This window comes from Nannobrachium achirus, assembly GCF_963921795.1.
Source record: "Nannobrachium achirus genome assembly, chromosome: 7".
Classification (NCBI taxonomy): Eukaryota; Metazoa; Chordata; class Actinopteri; order Myctophiformes; family Myctophidae; genus Nannobrachium; species Nannobrachium achirus.
Genome location: NC_137816.1, coordinates 60,953,225 through 60,971,771, shown reverse-complemented (window position 1 = coordinate 60,971,771; position 18,547 = coordinate 60,953,225). Strand labels below are relative to the sequence as shown.

Here is an 18,547-nt window from a genome sequence, read left to right as displayed (position 1 = left end):
ATGAGGCTTTGTTTACATCTGTCAGCCTAGCCACGCGGTACTGGGACACTTCCTGTGTCCAGCCGAGAATAAAGAAACTAGGGATAAGACTGTGACGTCACGAACAAGCGGAAGCGTGTGTGTGTGTGGGTTGCATAGTGGGTTTATTCCACTGTTCGGGGAAAAACGTAGTTTATTTGAAACAAACCAGTTGAAAATACGCACAAAATACGCATACTTTACTTTAACGTTATTCTGTTAACGAGCAGTGGTGTAAAGTACAATATTGAAGTATTTGTACTTTTACTTGAGTATTTCCAGTTTCAAAACTTTTACTTCTACTCCACTACATCTCAGAGAAGCAAACATTGTACTTTTACTCCACTACAATTAGCCTATTTGAAAACTTTAGTTACTAGTTACTTTGCAGATTACAAAATATACATCAACCACCATTTTGGGCATTTGAAAATAGCCGATCTTCAAGCTCTAATGTTGACGCATTGTGAGCTTGTAGATCAGCTAAATATTTTTTGACATTTGAAAGAAATGGGACATTGTTTGTGCATAGCATAATGACTGAGTATACTTTTTCTACTTTTGGTTATTTTAATACCATAGGCCTATGTTGTACTTTTACTGCAAGAAATACAGACCTTTACTTGTGAGTATTTCTACGTTGCAGTATTGATAGCCTACCTTTTAGTAAGTAAAACATATGAGTACATTTCCCACCACTGTACTTTTTTTTTGCTGTTCAAGAGTGACCATGAGTCAAAAAAGCACTTCCGCACGACGGTGACGTCATCGACGAATCCGCAGTATCTTCATTCTAGTTCCTAGTCACGCCTCTCTCTCTGTCACGTCATCAGCCACGCCTCCGATTTGCCGGCAAAAAAGACCAACAGTAAATATTACTTTATACCCACGCTAACTTCAAAGCTGCGTCCCAGATTCTTTTTAGATCACATCGATATCAATGTGAAACAGACCTACAGAGACCATGCGAGGAGCGACGTCCAGGATAGAGCTGTAAAAATACGTTTTTTTAATCACCCGCGGTGGGTTTAGCGCCAAGTTAAATCACCTCCTCTCTGACGTGTGTGATGCATCAAGTCATCTGTTCCCAGAGAAGGCGCAAAATAGTCGCGCCAGCAGCTCAGAAGAAGTAACAATCTGCCGGGGGTTCTTCTTCATTACACACCCAAAAACTGAGAAAGCAGCGATCAAGTTCCTCTCCCACCAGAACATCAATCTATTAGCAGCAGTGTTTGTTTGTTTGTTTGTTTGGTGGTTTATAGGAGTGAACTTCAAGGACTGGAATCTTGAGGTGACTATAATGTTACGACAATGTTAACCGTGATTACTGTTGGGTTTTCTAAGCACACTTTCGGGCTAAGCTAACGCTACCTAATTTAAGCCATTGCAAGTTTTGCACGACTTTCTTAAAAGGTAGATGTCGACCGTGGTTGTTGTGTTGCATTGAATGATTGAATGCTTTATTTAGAAGTTTGCACAGGAAAAGGTACCAGAGGACAGTCAGTACAGTTCACTGATACAAGGTCAACTAAAGGGATAAAACACCACAAGAAAGCTGTTAAAGCTTGTTTAAATTGGGGTCCCTTTAGTTTGTACTCAATTCATGCAAGTCTATATATGGAGCATTCATTTTTTATCCTGTATTGTAACGTTGTATTAGAGCTGCTGAATGGGGAAACTAACTAGCCCTCCCAGCTGTGCACGGTTCGGCCATTATCTGAAGAACCGCGGCCATCTGTAGCAGGTTTAGTGAAAAACAAGTAACTTCTAAATGAGAAAATGTCAAACTGCCGTGCGGAATGCATGCTATAGGGTCACATCTTGCGGGTTGTCTGGTCTAACGACGACATTTAATGTATTTAGTGCATATTATTGATCTTGTAACGTCGCGTCCCGTTTCCATTTCCCCGCGCCTCTCTGAGCTGGGCTTTGTCAGAGAGAGAGAGTGGGGGTTGGGAGTGGGTGATGTGTTGTTAAAAGTGGAAATAAAATGAATAAAAACGCGTCTCTTGTTCTCAGGTTTGCTCGGAGTGTGGAGGACACCAGTTTGACTATAATGCTCGGTAAAAGGTGAGTTTGGCCCGCGTTGTGACCGATCTGTCAACGATATCAATCAACTGAGAGAAGTTGTGTTGAGCTGATGGAGCTAGCCATCCTGCTAACTAGCAGTGGTGTAAAGTAACTTGAGTACATTTACTCCAGACCAGTAGGCCTACTGTACTTTATGAGTACAATTTGGAGATACTTTTTACTTTACTGGGAGCATTTCCAATTATCAGTACTTTTACTTCTACTCCACTAGAGGCAACTATTGTATCTTTACCCCACCACAATTTTTTCGAAAGCTTTAGTTTCTTTGATTTGGATTATTATTATTATTTTTTTATTATTACAAAACCTAGATTATCAACTTAAGCCCTATATACATTTCGTCCATTTGAAAATAGCCAATCTACATCCTCAATCCTATGCGATTCATTGAGCTTGCAGATGTGCTATTATCAAAAGATTTGTATACATTTGAAAACCTGATAAGGGCCATTCTGTTAAATGTATACTTTTACTTTTGGTACTTTAAGTACATTTTGATGCCAGTACTCTTGTATTTTTACTCAAGTACTTATTTAGAATTCTGGGCTTTTACTTGTAACAGAGTATTTCTATATTGCAGTATTGATACTTTTTCCACCACTGCTAACTAGCTATGCATTGAAAGTACAAAGCATGGGTCTTTTCATATATCCAGCTGGGCTACATGTTGTTAAAATAGCTGATTTATAACACAAATCATTTTACACTGCTAACTCTTCTCTGCTTTTTTATTGTAGGCAAAATACAGAGTCGCAGTCTGCAGCCCCACAACTACCCAAGGAATATGGAACCCGTTCGAGGAAGAGGAAGGCAGATGTTGCTGTTGTAAGTATACTGCAAAGTTAGCCACCACAAGCTACCCAAAGGCTAATTATTATTATTGTTACTATTATATTGGGCTCCAAGAAGTTACAGGCTGGTTTAGAATATTGGTTGAGACTGAATGACTATAGGAACGATAGTCACTGACTGAGATAAATAAATGTCATTCAGTCCTTTTTGAGAGTAGAGGCCTCTGCTGTATTTCAAACTGAATCACAACTAAAATCTTTGTCCATTACGCAGTATTTGCAAGATCCCGATGAGGAGGTGGAAGAGATGACGATGAAGAAGAAATGTCAGCGTAATGAGGTAGCTATCTCTCCCCACTTTTCACTTCTATCAATGCATCTCCATTCATCATAAAAACCTATTCACTTGTCATGGCTAAGTGCAAGTGGACCATGTCAAATGGTGACTGTGCGTTCTTGGTCTACCACAAAGTGAATAAACCTTGGATGCTTTACTTTATGTCAGCTCACCGTTTTCTTTCTTATTCTCACCCTCCTCCTTTGTTTTTCATTTCTCCTGCCTTCCCTCTTATCTGCGCAGCTGGGTTGGAGTCCTGACGCTAGTTGCACAAGTCCACACAGGTGGATCCCCACACCGGAGCACAAAGAGGACCAACCGGTTACCCTGAGAAGCGCTGGCTTCCCCCAATATACCTTCAGCAACATATTTGTCACCCCCGTTCGTTCATCCCCACTCCCTACACTGTGGTAAGAAAACTGTTGCCTGCCTGGTGAGTGTTTTGAATGAAATCAATTGTTGTTCTCAAACATTCTGTCTCCTGTGTGTGCAGATAGATTTCTCAATAGATGCGAGTTCACCATATTGCATATTGTCACTGTCACTTATAATGTGACGATTGTTTAGGTTTCTTTCTGTTGTATACGTTTCTCAATATGTCAGGCCTCATTTCTCAACTTAAATATTAGAAAGGATGTATTTTCTGACCCGCGGTCAGATCGCACATAGTGCTGGATCGTTGAAGCAGCAGTGCTCGGTGATGCTCTGCTCCGCATCAATGTGTAAACTAATGCTATTAGCACCAAGAGCTAACACCATGTGGATTCCAACTGTACATGTGTCAGAGGGTCCATGCTCAAGTTCCCTTATCCCTATGTTCCCTCAGTGTTAACCACTATGCCTAACCCTAACCTCAGTGAGGGAACATAGGGTCGAGGGAACATAGGCATGACCCTGTGTCGGAGTGCGTGCTAGTGCTATAAAGATCAGATGATATCCAACGCACCCTCTCATTCATAAAACACAGTGTGTGGACACAAGCCCTAAATTCTAGTCCTTCGTGTGTGTGTGTAAGCCAAGTTAGTGTAGCCTGCCACTAGAGCTCCCATAGCTTGCAGAGCTGTAACCATGACTTCAGATTCCATAGCCCGAACTCCCAATCTCCAGTGTTTAACAAATGCTAATAAACAACTTTAATTTGGGAAAGTGAAAAATGTCTGTCGTCATTTTATGCCCGGTCAGTGCCCGTGTGCAAGTTGAGATCAATTGCTCAACCCACTGAGGAGAAGCATGTGAAGCAGACGGTCTGTCTGCGTGACTGACATACGGACAGAGGTTTCCTTATTTATATTCTTCAGGATCAGACAAACTCCTGGGAACTTTATTTATAGATGTACTTGCACAACGAAGACTTATATATTTCAGAGTAGGATCTAATCTTTTCCTCATCACACTTTGGAAAACAAACCATGTGGCAACCTAAGCTGTAACAATTATTTCTTGTGTCTCTCTATCATTCCCTTTGTTCCAGCTGGGCGAGTAAGGATGTGGTATGGCACAATATGTTGGAGAAGGACAAGAGTTACACCAAGGACATCCACCTCATGGAGAAGCACCCTCATCTCCAACCCAAGATGAGGTCCATTCTCCTGGACTGGCTCATGGAGGTCTGTTGCATTTCTACTCTGCATTGTTTAAGTGAATGTATGGCATGCCCTTCCTTGAGAATATGTAAATTCAAACTCCACTGAAAGGTGCTAGGTCAGTCACCGTTTTTCCTTTTAAGACTAGTTCACTTAAAGATGCAGATTTTCATTTCATTCCATTGTCTAGCTTCTCTGTTGTATGTGGAATTAAAATGCTGGGACAGACGAACGGGGGAAGACAGCCTCCTGTGTCTTCAATTGGTTATGGTCTGCCTACTTTTTGACTGTCAAATCCCATTCCTCCCAGTGCTATGTCCCGCCTTCCTGGCCCGTTTCAATCGGAAATGCGTCAGCATAAGGAAGTGGAGCACTTCCGTTGCAGTGCGACTTTGATATGACAGACGTTCCAAGTTCCTCATGGGATGCACAAAGAACATGGTTTCTGAAATGTATATAATATAATAATAATGTATCCCGCCTGTGAAATGCTGGGAATCTACTGGATGTACTTAATCTGACAGATATGGCATCTCATTATTCATATTAACGAGCGCTTTATGCAAGCCATGATCAACAAATCAGATTTGCCCTGATGAAAGTCTTTAAAGAGCGTAACCACTTATGATGTGCGCGTTTGGCGGCTTCTACACACCATAAAGCAAACGTGGCTCTTCAGAATGACCATAAAAGGTTGAGTTGTGCAGAAAGTGGTCTGAGACTTTTATCAGAAGTGATTTGCATCAGACATGCATCAGGTGGTATGAAAGCAGAATAACTAAATTTATATATTCTAGTTGCTCCTTGTCCATTTAAACACTGGAGTTTAAAGCATCTACTTGTAAACCGCATGTAAAAATTAGAACAATACTTAATAGCCGAACAAAATTTGCGTAGATTGATTGAGGAATGGCAGTCAGGTGATGAGGATAATCTGAAGGCCACATTTTACTTTCAAAGTAGCCACTAGCCACAGACAAACTCCTGGGAATTATAGATGTATTTGCACAATGAAGACAAAAATATAGTACAGTATGTTGTACATTCTAATCTTTCCTCACAATATACATTTTGTCACCAACTCTGATATTTGTGTCTCCCAGATTTTGTGATGGCACGTACATTATGCATTGACATTCTCTGCACAATAGAGATGTGCACAGTGACTCATTTCACTGACTTTTAAACAATATTCTTTTTACAGAAGACTAGACTAAACAGCTTGGTATAAATTAAGGAAACACACAAACTGAGCACACTTCAATACATAAAGCCAAACATGAGCAGAAATTATAAAGACATTACAAAACTAGACCAGGTCAACCTGGTTGTGCCAGACCCCCTGTCTGTCATCATCATTTATGACATCATGCCTTTTGTAGGCATGTCATCATCATGTCATCATCATATATACCCTTTATATAGAAAACCCGGACAGACATTTGCTTATGTAGGCCTACCCATTTCATTGGTCTGGCAAAAATGGATATATAAAATATCTTGTTTTATTGAAAACGTTTGACTTCAGGACAGGTAGTTGAATGAGAGCTGCGACTGCTGTTGGTCAAAGCAATGTCTTTTTGCGATGTGAGAGGGAGGTCTAGCACAACACCAACTCGGGTCTCCTGAACCCCTGCCCTCCACACACTCCTATCTAACATCAGGGTCTTGAGCTCTGCAGTGTTAAGTTAACTAAGCTGTCGTGCTGCAGTGCATCTACGTAAAGTATAGGTGGTGCACTTCTTGCCTTTCCTGGCTTTGACCTGGGTTGGCTCTCATAGCGTCAGTTGGCTTTCCTCTCATTCCGGGTGTCTGACGCAGTGCCCTGCCAGCCTCATCCTTCTCTCTCTGACTTTGTCTGTGAGTCTGTGACCCATGGTAGGTCCCCATAGAGGGTCACATTTCTGATGTGACACCTAGTGCCATTTCTAGCATTATTATTGTGTAGACTCGATCCAGGGCTCTTTCCTGTTGTGCTGTGTGGGTCCATGTCTCACTTGTCTCATCCCCATACAGCATTACTGACTCCACTGTCGCTACGACAATAACATTTTTGGCAATGTGAATAAATGTATACTTTACTGTCCTTCATATTAACCATCCTGTTGTGATTTAAATGTTTTTTATCCATATGGCTCTGCTGAGACCACCATATTACTATGTCGTCTTGTCTGTCTCCATGTGGTGCCCAACAGCGGACTGTATTAACGCTGTTAATACAGTCCGCTGTTAATACAGTACAGTACAGTACAAAACGCTGTTTTTTTTCCTTTTTAATAGGTGTGTGAGGCATATAAACTACACCGTGAGACGTACCACCTGGCCCAAGATTATTTTGATCGCTACATGGCAACGCAGAGCAACGTCTTTAAATCAATGCTGCAGCTGATAGGAATCGCCTGCCTCTTCATCGCTGCCAAAGTGGAGGTAGTGACCCATGGAATCTTCCTCATAAAATGAATGGGAGAGTGGTGGGATACCGGTGTTTAGTTTTTGTGAGGGACTGAAAACCTTGCCAAATATAATTGCAAGACAGTTGGCTTCTGATGTTCGTTGTTTTTAAAATGTGCACATTTTACAGGCACTACGATACAGCACATCTGCTAATGGGTTATTCACATTTTTATTTGTCCCTCCCTATCGAATATATCGTAATACTAACTAAAAAGTGATCCGCAGTATAGGGCATGAACAAATAGTTGCTTCCACAACACACATCAACACTGAAGATTATACTGTGTTGCTTCCCTGGCCAAATAATGATTAACTTTCTACATTAGGGAACGGATGCCCACCACAAATGGCACTCCACTGAAGCTATGAATCTGTTCATTAGCTACTTGCCGAGCAACTTGGCTATTGGTCGCTAAAGATGGAACAGGAACCATTGTTAAGACACTGTTTTAGGAGATGTCAGTGTTTATTTTTTACTGATTACGGATTCTCCCTCTTCAGGAGATGTACCCACCGAAGTTGCACCAGTTTGCTTATGTCACAGACGAAGCCTGCACTGAGGATGAGATTCTCACCATGGAACTCATCATTATGAAGGTACAGTACTACAGTTCTTTGTATCTGTTGCTCTTTGGTCATGTAAGCAGTGTATGTTGATCATGCATGCAGTAGTTATTTTCCTTTCTGTTTCCCCTTCTAATCATGTCTCTACAATCTCTGTGCTCCTTTTCTTTGCGATGTAGGAGCTGGAATGGAGTTTAAGCCCTCAAACTCCCATCTCCTGGCTCAATGTTTACATCCAGGTGGCCTATCTGAAAGAGGAGGAGGAGCTGCTCGTCCGCCGATACCCCCAGGACACCTTCACACAGATCGCTGAGGTATGCAGTGCACACATGGATATAGAAAATGTAAAGGTCCTACTATGGTTACATTCTTGTACACATACACTACACTATTATTGATGTGATATATTCACTCGTACAAAACACATGCACACTATACAAGCTTCTGTGCCTGGGAACGGGATTTTCCCCCAATCCGCACGCGCTCACACACACATTGTTATCATCAGTAAAAGCAGTGGGTAGGTAAATGGAAACCCTTGTTTAGTCTTAAATGTATCTCTTTCCCTCTGAACATGATCGGATCAACGGTAACCAACTCTTGTGTTCTCAGGAAATGTGAGACACTGCCCTTTTGAGATGGCTTTATTGTCATTGGTTGGTTTCATAGGAATACGTTTTCAACTTGTGTGTCTATTTTATCTTCCTAGCTGCTGGATCTGTGTATGCTGGATGAGCGATCCCTGGAGTTCTCCAGCGGAATCCTCGCCGCCTCGGCTCTGTTTCATTTCTCCTCCTTGGAGCTTGTGGAGACAGTCTCAGGTAAAGTAACTTTCCGTCCGATCTTCCAAAATAGGCTTGTTGAGTCTAAAACATTTTGACAAATTATAGAGTCGGGATTGTGTGGATTACCAATTTGGTACCAGGAAGTTTAGTTTTTAGGATTTATCATCTTTGTGTGACAATGATTTGCCTCTATATGCCTCTATTTGAAAGTGGTAGTTAAACACAAGAAATGCAGAGAGAGAGTAGAAGAGTAACAAACTGGTGACTCGATAATCACCTTGATAAAGGCTTCATAGCCAAAAGGTTGTGCATGAATAAATGTCACTATCAGGAGGAGTCCATTTCTTTGACGAGTTATTTTTCATAGCCAGAACCTTTTTGTTTGCATGCTGTCTGCCATTAACGTGCAGGCAACTCAAATCTTTACCATGAATAACTTATTCTATTTAAAATAACAGATTTTCACATTATGCATTGCGACTATGCATTGCAACGTTGGCTTGAAATTGTTATTTATGATAACATGATAGCGACACTGTTGTACGGCGACGATGCATAAATTGCACGTCACATTTCTGTCCGTCCCTGTCTGACTCGGCGTCTCTCTTTGTGCCTGTGCAGCTCTGAAGCGGGTGGAAGTGGAAGAGTGTGTGAGGTGGATGGTGCCTTTTGCCTTGGCCCTGAGGGAAGATGGAAAGTCACCCATGAAAGTATTCCCAGGAATACCTGCAGACGACATGCACAACATCCAGACCCACTCGGCCTACCTGACATGGCTGGTAAGACTTGACACTTTTAAAGTGACAGTCATCATGATGCACAAACAATTGGGCAATTATCAGAGTTTGCATGAGTAAACCTCACGACTGTAAGCCTTGCCAAGGCATGGGGCCCATCTACTGTTTCTATAGCTTGAGGTACAAGTACATCCCCCAGCCATGACGTATAAGTACACCCAATAGACAAGACATGACACTGGTATGTGGCAGGGACGTAGCTGAGTGTCAAGCAGGGAGGCATTGAGTATAATCTTTATAGTCTTTAGTACGACCAGGCCGGCGACTCGAACCCCAACCTTCCAATCTCCAAACGGGTTAACTGACTCAGGGTGTGACTATTTTATGCTGGCTTACAGGGTAGTTTCTGAATGTTCATGGTAGCAGGCTGGTGTTGATACTCACTACTGCTGGGCAGCAGAGCATGTGAGCGGAGTGGAGCGGGAACGAAAGCCGCTCCGCGCTCCAGAGGGCTTCTTGTCCCGCTCGCTCGTCACTCTGGTCGGCCGCCGGGCCGGGCCGCTACGCCGCCCCTCTTCGCTCACCTTGATTTGCGCATTTGTCGCTCCGCGCTCGCTCCATGCTCTGCTCAGCAGCCAAAATAAAAAAAGTATTTTGCTACCATGTCTGAAACACTTTCTCCTTGGCTTTGTCACAAGTGTTCCCAACACAAATGCCTGCTGTAACGTGAGCCTTTGATGGAGAGCTGCCTTCAATGTTACAAAAGACGCCATCTAAGGCATTGTATTTTTTAATAAGACGGGCAATATTAAATCCAGTTGGTTATTGATTAATCGCCACATTCGAGAAGGAGGCGACTTGTTGCGTGTGTTTTTCATCAGTCTCACTTGCATTTCAAATCGTATCCTTTGACTGGCTGGTGATAGGCCTATATAACTTAACTGACACAAGGTAGGCTATTTATTATAAACATAGCCACTTGTGTGGATGGTATAGATACATTTGACTAGAGTGAAATCTTGATACATTTATGATGTTAATGACATTGCTTCTTCTGTGTGTGTAGGATAAAGTGGAGGCCTACCAGGAAACTGAGCTACAACAGGGAAACTGTACTGTCCCCTCTGGAGTCTTGACCCCGCCACTTAGCATTGAAAAGTCTGAAGACGCGCGCCAAGAAGTTGTCCCCGTTACGGTCTCCAAAATCGGATCAAGGATGGGCACTCCCTCCCCAGACCCACAACCTTTACAATAGCGGAGTGAGATGCTGAAGCTGACACAAGAACATCAGAAGAGTTTTGGGATCTATCCGTGTGCAGTTGTACCTGTACAGATCTTCACACAGAGTTGGAATGGAAAGGACTAAGGGAACCTGTGTGTGGTGGACTGGACTCTTTGAGAGGCATTTCCTGCCTCCGCCAGTCCAGGTGCTATTTTAAATCTGCGCGTAACGGGTGTGTATGCATTTGCATAGAATTTGGCATAGAAAATGGGGTAAACCAGTACAGAGACTTGGGACGTGCAAATGGCTCGAATGCCTCTCTGTTACGTTTTGTTTAGCCTGCTGATCGAACCAAACCAGTGAAGGACCTTACAGACCATGAGCGTTTATTTTGTGGGATCGATTCTCATTCATTTAAACCGCTGTTTGTGTCACGACACGAGTACATCCACACTGAAGGTGAATATTAAGTGGCGATAAAGAAACGAGGACAATGTTTCACTGCAAAATAAGGGCACCAACCTCTATTAATTGGGCATCGCTAAATGAAAAGTTTGATGTGGAACTTTCTGTGCCGCATTTTTGGATTGTTCAATTCGTTAGTGCTCCAGGTGTGTAAGGTCCTTTTTAGAGGAGGGCTTTTTGTGGCGATCTCACCCAGTGCTTCAGTGCATTGTTGCGTTATATCCATGCAGTCTCATGAACTGCCAACCACAACTCGCATACTTGTGGCTGATGCCTCGATCATATTTTATTTTTATGCAGTGGCAAAACTGATCGATTGGACATTTATATTATTGGCAAGTCTCTTCTGGTTGAGTGCTTTTTACCAGGTGTGTTTTGTATCACTCAGATTTTATTTTTTATTAATTAATGGTGGTTGCAGTTGCCCCTCCCTCCCCCCCAAGAAAAACTATTACTAGGGTCGTCCGTGGCTCTATGCTGCTATAAAAGGTGGGCTTTGCATTACGAAGGTTGAAATGGTTTTGTGTGTGTGCGTTTGTATGTATGTGTTCCATTTGGTTCTAATCTTGACATTTTGCTGGGACAAGACAAAACAAAACATGGCAATGTTTAATTTCGGGACCAGTAGCTTGGCTACCCACAGTAAATGGACAAGTGAACGAGCCAAGCTTACGAAGCTATAATATTGATTGTATTTAACTTTTTTCTTTTAAACCATTTCATCCCACCACCGAATTGTTATGATCTTAAGTTTTTAAGACATGCTGCTACTTCATATATTTTTGAATAAAGACTGTGCCTCAAGGCAGTTTCATGTTTTTAATAAAATCTAATGTGTTTAATTTTCCAATAAGTTAAAATATTTGTGTCCATACAATTTTATTCTGAATATGTTTTGTATAGATGGGAATCCATCTTGTATACGGTACTTAAAGGTAGGGTAAGTGCTTTTATTTGTTTAAAATAAGTGTGAAATAGTTTTATTCTGATAGTATAGTACTATACTGATAGTATTGCTATAGAGTTTCTTTTCCCCCCAGCTCATATTAAACAGAAAATGCATCATAATCAGTGTAGTGATGACACTTGAGAAGACAGAATTGGAACTTGAACATGATAAATATTAATCTGAAAAATGGGTACTCATGATTGGCTGAAATTGTGTTACCTACCTGAATGTATTTTCTGTTTATCAAAGAGCTGGAGAGCTAGGGATACTCCTGTTAGGCTACTGAACAAACACTCGGCTCCTCCACAGGGGGTCCTCAGAGTTACTACAGGGGGGGTGGCCAAATCTTTGATATTTTTATGTTTTACATGACCCACTTGAATCCCTATTCTTAGAGGAACATTAGCCAAACAGCAGATATACGAGCTTTTGGATCGTCTATTTTTGGCAAAGAGGTTTGTTGTAGAGGGTAAAAAGAGCTGAGCAATAGTGAAAGGTCAAGTCCACTAAATATTGAGTTTTTTTTAAAGAGGTTAAATGTCTGAAAATACACATAAACATGACTCCAACATGATCTGTCAAACGAGTCTATGATATCTATGAAAAAGTTTAATCTAAAACTTTTATACAATGGGGATTCCCTCCATCTCTCTCAGATAGGGGGTCCTTGGCCTGAAAAGTGTTGAACACAGCAATGATTACTATTAGAACGCAGTTTTGTTTTAACCAAATAATTTACCCATCCTTTTTAATCTCTATCTTAATTTTGAGTCTACTCAAAATGGAGCTGTGGTGGTGGCCCTGTAATGGCTGGATGATCTGGCATGTGCTGCCCTCTACTTCACACTAAGGTTGTTCACAGTCACACGGAGGACTTATTCCACTAGATGTCAGTGTGATGCACGCAGGCCTTATTCCACTAGATGTCAGTGTGGTGCTGCTGTCACATTTGCCCTTGTGATAATGATGAACTTGAACGTCTGATAAAATAATCATGATCAAATAGCCTAAACGAGCAACTCATTCAACGTTGATTGAGAAATACTGCAACAGAAGTGGATGGAACATATTTTAATTCTGCTTGCTTTGATAGATCTGCTGGACCAGCAGTATTTATTCGAGAAATGCAGATCTTGTAACGTTTCAGCTTCTATGCCAATTAGACGATATCAGGCCAGGCCAGTTTGTCAGTTTGTCACTGACAAGCGAGGTGCCCAAACAGTTTGACCCCATTCAAAATAGTGAAATGAAATTGGAGACTGTATCCAACACTGGTCAACACAATTCAATATGTATTATTTGGGGGTTGCTGATTAATATCTCTCTCAGCTAAAGTAGAAGACCCCAGACCAATGGGATAACATTCAGAATACAAAAACATTGGCCAAAATCCCGACCACTCCTCCCAATCCGAGCCTTTGTAACGTCATCTCTTTGGGTTTCACGTCATCACGTCCGGGTAAAAAAAAATGACGCAGGTGAGAGAGAGTTGAATCCTTCTTATTATAACTCTATGGTTGAATCAGTCAGTGAGAGTGAGCCGCTTGGACAGTAACTACAAGTAGGGTATTTGTAGGCTACTTTATTTGAGTATTGTCCTCCACGGTCTACAGGCTGTACACTTGCCAACTCCGAACTCCCTCATAAGTTACATTACATGTATTAAATGCGTAGGCTATTTTACTGCACGTTACAAACGTGGTTATAGGAGACGAGCAGGCAGGGGGAAGGGCCCCATGCAGCAGTCTGTCAACATCGACCCTTCATGGAGAATGAAGAAGACCACAATAAATTATTGACTGTACGCGCGTTTGTAATGTTTACAGCTGCTCCAAACACAGCTGTGTGTGTCACAAATGTTAACTGCCAAACAGACGACCCCATCCTTAGCAAAGGAAGGAAGCACAAATGGTAAGCTAAAGTTACACCTGCCATGTCATATCTGTTGGCCTCAGCCCAATATGTGTGTGTGTGTGTGTGTGTGTGTACACACAAACATACATAGGCCTGCCCTGCGCGCGCGCGCACACACACACACACACACACACACACACACACACACACACACACACACTTTATCTTTGCCTTTGCCTGCGTAGAAGACCTGGCCCCATGAAGTGAACGGGAGTGACGCAACTCTCCATTCTAGGGCTATGCTCCCAGGTGCTTCTTAGCCTCGTACCCGCCCTCTTCCGGAAACCATTTAATTTGTTAGATAATGGAAGTTGGTCGTTTACTAGGCTAGGTGCTTCTGTGTTTATTCCTAGATTCCTATACTACCAACAACACCACATGTTTAGATTGTCTACCTGTGCACATACTGTCTGTAGATATAAAAAGCTGCATAATGAGCAGCTACATACACTTCATTGGAGCCACCTGTAATAAAGGAAGGGCGGAAGGCACGCTTCCACCATAGAGGTAATAATAGACTGCCCCGCCCCCAGCTATTCATTTCAATCAAAGTTGCTCAGTGGTGTTTGAAGCACCTGGACGACTGTCGGAAGCAAAATTGGCTTATAAATATAGGCACTGAGCAGGCGCACTAGGGCATGCAGTAGCTCCTTTCGGAACCCCTCACTCCACTGCTTCGCAGCTCCGAGATGGGGTTCCTACTGGTAGTATGCCGGAATCCTGCGGCTGGATCGCCGATCCGCCGTTAGGGAACACTTCTTACCTTTGGTGAACACTCTATCCAAAAAGTGACCGGTCTCTATTCATCTATAATCGTTTTACTTCTTTAAGGTGGAAGAAACTCGAAGCACTGGGGTGAAATAACGTTTTTATATCGCTCAAAAGATCAGCCGGTTCTGTGTTTTTAGACATTCCGGAAGTTGTGGCCGCATAGGGAAACATTACTGCCTCCCCTGGTCACGTGGTATATACACAAGTTACACAACGGGGAAAACACAGAACCGGCTGACCTTCTGAGTGATATAAAAACTTTATTTCACCCCAGTGCTTCGAGTTTCTTCCACCTTAAAGAAGTAAAACGATTATAGATGAATAGAGGCCGGTCACTTTTTGGATAGAGTGTTCACCAAAGGTAAGAAGTGTTCCCCAACGGCGGATCGGCGATCCAGCCGCAGGATTCCGACATGCTACCACTGCCTACCAGTAGGAACCCCATCTCGGAGCTGCGTAGCAGTGGAGTGAGGGGTTCCGAAAGGAGCTAGGCATGCTGTAGCATTAGCATCAGTAAGACTCCCTAATCGGGAGATATGCAACCATCAGGTCGCATAATGTTCTCTGCAAAAAGCAACCTCATGGTGGCGCTTGAAGAGGGGCATGTGAGAAATCAGGGGCGGAGGTTGTGGTTTGCCAGCCAAGGAGTGTGTGTGCAAAGTCTGGCATGGATAGGGGCAACGGTGCCGGAGATAAGAGTAGGGCCAAAAGTGTGACGTGACGTGACAGACAGACTGACGGAGGGACAGTCACACAGCCGGTGGAGCTCTTCATAGTAACTTGCGACCTGATGGTCGCAATTCACCGTTTGTCAGCCTTCTGATTGGTCCCTGAGACTCCCTGACTGGCCAACCAGAAAAAACCATTCACTTTTTGCTATCGGGGGTGGAGTTTGTGCAGTGGAGAATGTTGTTTCAGGCTTTCAGCAACTGTCCGCAGTGCGGAGCACGACCTTCCTCCAGTACGGCCGCGGCAGTAGGGGGCGATCTCGCTCATCATAATGAATAAGCTTCAACAAACTAGTTCACATGGACCTTATCAATGGTCTAACTAGTTACGATTGGGTACATATATTTTAAATGGGCAGAATTACGAAAAGCCAGCCTATTATGTGAGGAGAACAGATTATAGTTCTCCTCTTCCTACCCAAGATGCAATGCGCTTTCTTTTTCTATTTCTATTCTCACTCTGATCCAGATGATTAAACTAATTAAACTAGACCAGGTCAACCTGGTTGTGCCAGACCCCCTGTCTGTCATCATCATTTATGACATCATGCCTTTTGTAGGCATGTCATCATCATGTCATCATCATATATACCCTTTATATAGAAAACCAGGACAGACAGACCGACATTTGCTTATGTAGGCCTACCCATTTCATGGGTCTGGCAAACATATATTTTCGGGGGAAAATTACTGTTTTGCTATGTAATTACTGTACCTTTTTCTTCCCTTTTTATTAATATCACGTAGATGTGTTTTTTTTTGGTACTTTATATAGCTGTAATGAGGCTATGACGAAAAAAAAAATCCCATCCACTTCCACTATAAAATAATCTGCAATAGTGATTCTGTCCCACTGGGATTAAACAAATTAAAACATATATTTTCGGGGAAACCCCCTGTTTTGCAATGTAACTACTGTACCTTTGTCTTCCCTTTTTATTAATATCACCTAGATGTTTTTCCTTTGATACTTTAAATTGCAATAATGAGGCTATGAAAAAAAAAAAAATCCCATTCACTGCCACTATAAAAACAATCTGCCCAGGGTTAATGTCCCAGCATAGTAACAGGGCAGAATGGGGCGGGATTTGCAAAAGCCTGAATTAGCATACACATGCGCTGTAGCATGTAACTGCACTCCCATGTTTGACCACCAGGCTAATTAAGGCTGCTTCAATGCTTTACCATGGTTCTGGGGCTTGGCTTCCACTCAAAGCGACTACTGGCCAATCACAGCACGTCTAGTCAGAATCTAGGGTGCGTACGCAAGTGCCCTCTGGTCGTTCGTTTTTTATTCTAACGCACCCTGGGTTACGAATAGACCAACCCCCACCTGCCTCTGATTGACCTACCGAACTTCCGTTTCTGTGACAAACACAAGCTTGCCCCAGAGTCGGAGGAGGCGACTACGTCTACCTTTATTTGTCTATGTTCATTGCTGCGGTGTCAAGCGGCACCGCTTCGCACTGCGACACCGCAGCTAAACGGCAGCGCTCTGGAAAAAGGTCTATATCCGAACGCACCCTGGGTTACGGAAAGCCCCGCCCCCACACCTGCCACTGATTGGTCAGCATAACTTCCGTTTCCGTTTCTTCCAAAATGGCGCCCGCGATACAGACTCCCCAGAGCCGGAGGCGGCCTTCCTTTCTATGTCTATGCCTGCGCAGCCTTCTTAGTTTGTTGCCAGCATTAAAAGTGAACAGCTACAAACACTGTAACAGGAATTATTACACGGCTTGGTTGAATACTTGATTCTGATTGGTCAATCGCTGAAATCAGTCGTGTGTTATTTCTTGATAACGAACCGCTTCGGTCTATAACAGACCGATACCTTATCGACGGCTCAGAGCACCTGCTTGCTGCACTGCGTGAATTTTGTGCTGTATGTATTCAAGATGAAAGCCATGTAAACAAACACACAGTGTCATTTACAACTAAACGTTGCTCTCAAGAATGTTTTTAAAAATATTTGAAGCGAGAAATAGATGATGCAGTAATGGATTCTATTTGACCAACACTATCTTGTTTTCCAAGGCGACTGTGTTGCGCTGGGGGGGGGGGGGGGACGACCAGCGCAACACTTGTGAAATACTTTCACTACTGTAAGCAAGGAAATACTTTGTTTTGTTTTTAGTTTTGCAAGGGTGGAGCATTCATTATCCAGATACAGATATAAATGAGGTGTTTGATGACCTGAGCTGCCTGTCGGTGTGTTGATTTCCCAGGGAAGAGAGATGTAAGCACGTGTTGATTTTAGTTATGGAAAATTGTACCCCAGGCTCCTGAAACAACACTATTGATCTTTTATCATTCATTGGGTGCTAATGGCATTAAGGAAACTAGATCAGAAAACAATTCTGAGACTTGTGTTACTGTTAACCAGAAAACTGAACTATCTTTAGAAACCAAAAGAGCTATAGACTTGTTTTTCTAACTACATCACGGGTCGGCGTTCTTTCTATCCGTGTGCTGATGCTATACTGTGGCAGCAGTACTGTTTGTGGTACTTGAAGAGGCTTGTGCTAATCGGGCCAGACCTCCCTGAGGGAATCATCACAAGTCCATGTAAACAAGTTGCTTCAGTGTATATCAGCAGGCCCTTTGATGCTACCGGCTGACTTAGTTTCCTTTCACTTACTTTTCAATATTTCATCGACTTCATTCATCTTAACGTATGCTTGCTTACTTGGGAATCAGAATATTCACAGCGTAGTGCTGTTTTCAAAATCAGATCATTATTCTTGTATATATTTTGTTGTTGTATATCTTATTTTATCTGTGTGGCTGGTTCAGATAGGGATCTCCATGTATGGGCATAAAAGTTGTGATGTCATGGGGAATACATGAACGGTCGACCTAAAACAAAGTCGACCCAAACTTGTTTCCCAACGGGTCTGTGGCCTTAAGCTAGATGCAGAATAGACCGAAATCTAATCTTTGCTTCTGGGGGTCCCTGGAACAAAATATTTTGCAATAGGGGTCCATCCGTGGAACAAAATATTTTGAGATGGGGGTCCGCGACCAAAAACACATTTTGGGGGTCCTTAATAGGCACATTCTAAAAATGTCTTCTAAATCCTAACAGTTTTCCTGAAAAAACTTATGTTGCTATCATTGTTTCTCAAACTTTGTCATGTC

The 18,547-nt window shown here is 42.6% G+C and overlaps 1 protein-coding gene across 1 annotated transcript in view; it reads left to right on the top strand.

The window, feature by feature from the left end:
• Positions 1-2,863: 2,863 nt before the first annotated feature.
• Positions 2,864-18,547, top strand: part of ccne1 (cyclin E1) — a gene marked incomplete at its 3' end in the record, with an annotated part of 76,126 nt that continues 60,442 nt past the window's right edge. The window contains exons 1-10 of the mRNA XM_080730355.1: positions 2,864-2,934; positions 3,175-3,240; positions 3,481-3,647; positions 4,709-4,844; positions 7,101-7,247; positions 7,776-7,871; positions 8,018-8,152; positions 8,548-8,659; positions 9,245-9,402; positions 10,427-10,555. Of these exons, the coding sequence (XP_080586481.1) occupies positions 3,208-3,240; positions 3,481-3,647; positions 4,709-4,844; positions 7,101-7,247; positions 7,776-7,871; positions 8,018-8,152; positions 8,548-8,659; positions 9,245-9,402; positions 10,427-10,555 (1,113 nt within the window). The 5' untranslated portion in view covers positions 2,864-2,934; positions 3,175-3,207. The remainder of the gene's footprint in view (positions 2,935-3,174; positions 3,241-3,480; positions 3,648-4,708; positions 4,845-7,100; positions 7,248-7,775; positions 7,872-8,017; positions 8,153-8,547; positions 8,660-9,244; positions 9,403-10,426; positions 10,556-18,547) is intronic.